This window comes from Portunus trituberculatus, chromosome 45 (assembly GCF_017591435.1).
Source record: "Portunus trituberculatus isolate SZX2019 chromosome 45, ASM1759143v1, whole genome shotgun sequence".
Lineage (NCBI taxonomy): Eukaryota > Metazoa > Arthropoda > Malacostraca > Decapoda > Portunidae > Portunus > Portunus trituberculatus.
Window position 1 is genome coordinate 12,373,317 of NC_059299.1, and position 3,357 is coordinate 12,376,673.

The 3,357-nt window shown below is 40.0% G+C and overlaps 1 protein-coding gene across 1 annotated transcript in view; it reads left to right on the plus strand.

The window, feature by feature from the left end:
• Window positions 1-503, plus strand: part of LOC123519297 — a 7,288-nt gene extending 6,785 nt beyond the window's left edge. Inside the window, exon 3 of the mRNA XM_045280463.1 lies at window positions 110-503. Within this exon, the coding sequence (XP_045136398.1) occupies window positions 110-269 (160 nt within the window). The 3' untranslated portion in view covers window positions 270-503. The remainder of the gene's footprint in view (window positions 1-109) is intronic.
• The last annotated feature ends 2,854 nt before the right edge of the window (window positions 504-3,357 follow it).

A 3,357-nucleotide genomic window follows, 5' to 3' on the forward strand; every position in this document is an offset into this window, starting at 1 on the left:
AAATTACTTTTTTTTTCTTCTACAGTCAAATTAACTCTCTTCCCTCTTCTACAGGCAAATATGACTTCCTTCTCCTACAGGCAAATTAACTTTCTTCCATCTCCTACAGGCAAATCACGTACGACGACCTGGTGGAGGTGTCCGTGAGCGAGGCAACGGAGGTTTGGGCATTACGTCAGGCAGCGGAGCGTGGCAGAGCGGAACGAAACTGCCGGGCGTACGAACAACAGTGTCCCAACGTGTCCATAACGAGCATCCGTAAAAAATAAGGGTTTGGGACACGGAAGGGATGACGGGCTGACTCACCACTGACAGACTGACCTACTCTCTCTCTCTCTCTCTCTCTCTCTCTCTCTCTGGAAGGGTGTTATTTTTTCCCCGTCATCTTTCTATTCATATTTTCTTGTTCATTTGTGTCTATTTATTTATTTTTTTCAACTACATAACATACATGGCTGTTCTCTGACTTTCTCTGTCCATGTTTGTTTATCTGTCTGTCTGTCTGTCTGTCTGTTTCCTTCAGTGTGTTCTTTTCTTTGTCGTTTCTGTTTATCAATCTCTCTCTCTCTCTCTCTCTCTCTCTCTCTCTCTCTCTCTCTCGAGTTGAAAAAATACACTAACAGCAACAACAACAACAATAATAATAATAATAATAATAATAATAATAATAATAATAACAACAACAACAACAACAACAACAAAAACAACAATCATGGGGGCAGGTCTCGCTCTACAGCCTACATAAATCCACGAGGCCTAACTAAACATTTCCATGATGCTGTGACCAATCCCCTCCCGCCTCCCGCTCCTCCTCTCCCTCCCCTTCACCCCCTAGTGCTGCTCTTCCTCGCAATGCTCAACTCACGGCCAGTATCCTTGTAACAAAACACACTATTCCTAATGTTATTGTAGAAGTGTGTGTGTGTGTGTGTGTGTGTGTGTGTGTGTGTGTGTGTGTGTACGAGTGTTCCTTTTTGTGTTAGTGTGATGAGGATAATAATAATATATATAATAATAATAATAATAATAATAATAATAATAATAATAATAATAATAGTAATAATGTGGGGTCCAATTGTACTTGTGTGTGTGTGTGTGTGTGCTTACTAAAAGGTCTCTAATGTATTACGCATGTATTTCATTCTCTCTCTCAGACATGGTTTGTGAAATTCCCACGTAAAGGTGACTTGATACCAAATAAATAAATAAATAAGTAAATAAGTAAATAAACAAACATATAAATAACAACCGAAGAGAGTGAAGGAGGAGGAGAAGGAAGAGGAGGAGGAATACAAAGGAAAACAAAGGACGGAACAGACAGCAACAGCCCTACTGGTCCTAACGAGGCTGTCTGTAGGCCTATGCTACCACTACAGATTTTACGAGTTAGAGGCTGAAAGACACCAGGATTCAAGGAAGGAAAATAAGAGGGCACAGATGTGATAGGAAAGGTTGAAAGAGAAATGCTACTACCTAATACAGTGAATAAAAAGAGAGATCTTATGTAGGCGCAAAGTACGTCATTTGAGAGGTTGATGCGAGGTGATTGTCCAATCTTTATTTAAAAGTTTCAATTGTATTACTATGGATTACATGTGCTGGGAGAGAGAGTTCCAGACATTTACAATTCTACTGAAGAAATAATGTTTAGCCTCGTCTCATCTGAAACGCTTACCTATAATAAAAGAGGAGGAGGAGGAGGAGGAGGAGGAGGAGGAGGAGGAGGAGGAGGAGGAGGAGGAGGAGAAGAAGAAGAAGAAGAAGAAGAAGAAGAAGAAGAAGAAGAAGAAGAAGAAGAAGAAGAAGAAGAAGAAGAAGAAGAAGAAGAAGAAGAAGAAGAAGAAGAAGAAGAAGACGAGGACGAGGACGAGGACGAGGAGTAAAAGGAGGAGTAGCAAGAGGAAGAAAATAAGGAGCAAAAAAAAAAAAAAAGCAGGAAAACAAAAGGAACTACAACAGCAACACTAACAATAGAAAACAACAACAACAACAACATAGATCATACAAGCACACCTCAGCCTCACGTAGGTACAACAAAACACAACGTAATAATTTCCCACTTATTAGTCAGTGTCCAGTAACTTTTCACTGAGCTCACGTGACGAAGGTTCCTCTTGGTTCCTCTTAGTCTTTCCTCTGCCGGCGCCATGATTCAGCGGTGATGTTTTACCCCAGTTCGAGTCCCAACAGGGCGGCACATATGCTCTCTCTCTCTCTCTCTCTCTCTCTCTCTCTCTCTCTCTCTCTCTCTCTTGCTTTGTTATGTGGTGATATTACTGATGATGATGATGATGATGATGACAAGGAGGAGGAGGAATATAAAAGGAGGACAAACAGCAACAGATCCTGAGGTCCTTACTAGGCTGTTTGTTGAAACTATTACCAACTACCAATGATAGAGACAGGACAGCAGAGCAGAAAGCTCCTTAAAGGAGGAGGAGGAGGAGGATGACATTGTGTTATTAACGAGGGCAGTCTTATCGGTATTACTTTGGTACGTGATCTACACAGTCAACGTGATCTACCACAGCCAAATTCTGTGTTGTTGTTGTTGTTGAAGATTCGCCAATCCGAAGGATTGGCATGGGCCTTTACTGCCATGGTGGCGGCCCTTAGGTGTTTGCTTTTCATAGGTGTTTGCGTTTGTAGTAGGTGTCCATCGTGCCAAATTCTACTTTGGTTTGCGATCTCCATGTTTCATTGATTCATTACAGCCTAAATAGAACATTCTCTATATACATACATTTATTAAAAAAAATTAATAAAGATAATAGTGATAACAATGATTGAAAAAAAAAACACATCATCAGTTATGAAGCAAAGCAGTGAAACGTACTTAGCAGCAGAGGCAATACTTGCATTACGAATACTATGACAACATTATAGCGCCAATGGAAAGGTTCCCAGTGCGTCTTTCAAATGAAATGTGGAAATTTAAGAAATTGTAACACTGTTTCACATTGATGTGGAAAAGTATTTAGCTAGTTCATCTCTAAAATTACACAATATGCATTGGAAAAAAGTTTCGAGCTTTGCTGGACTTTTCATCATAGAGGACTTATACTGCTGGATATATCATATAAGTAGGCCGAAATAACGAAAACGAATCTAAATGAATTAATAAAATAACGATGATTACGATGCGCGTGACGGAGATTACGATTCGAGTTTCCACGATAACGATTCAATTTTCCACGAGTTTCCACGATAACGATTCGAATTTTACAAAAGTTCCCACGATTACGATTCGAGTTTCCACGATAACGATTAGATTTTCCACGAGTTTCCACGATAATGATTCGACTTTTCCACGAGTTTCCACGATAACGATACGAGTTTTCCACGAGTTTCCAGGAT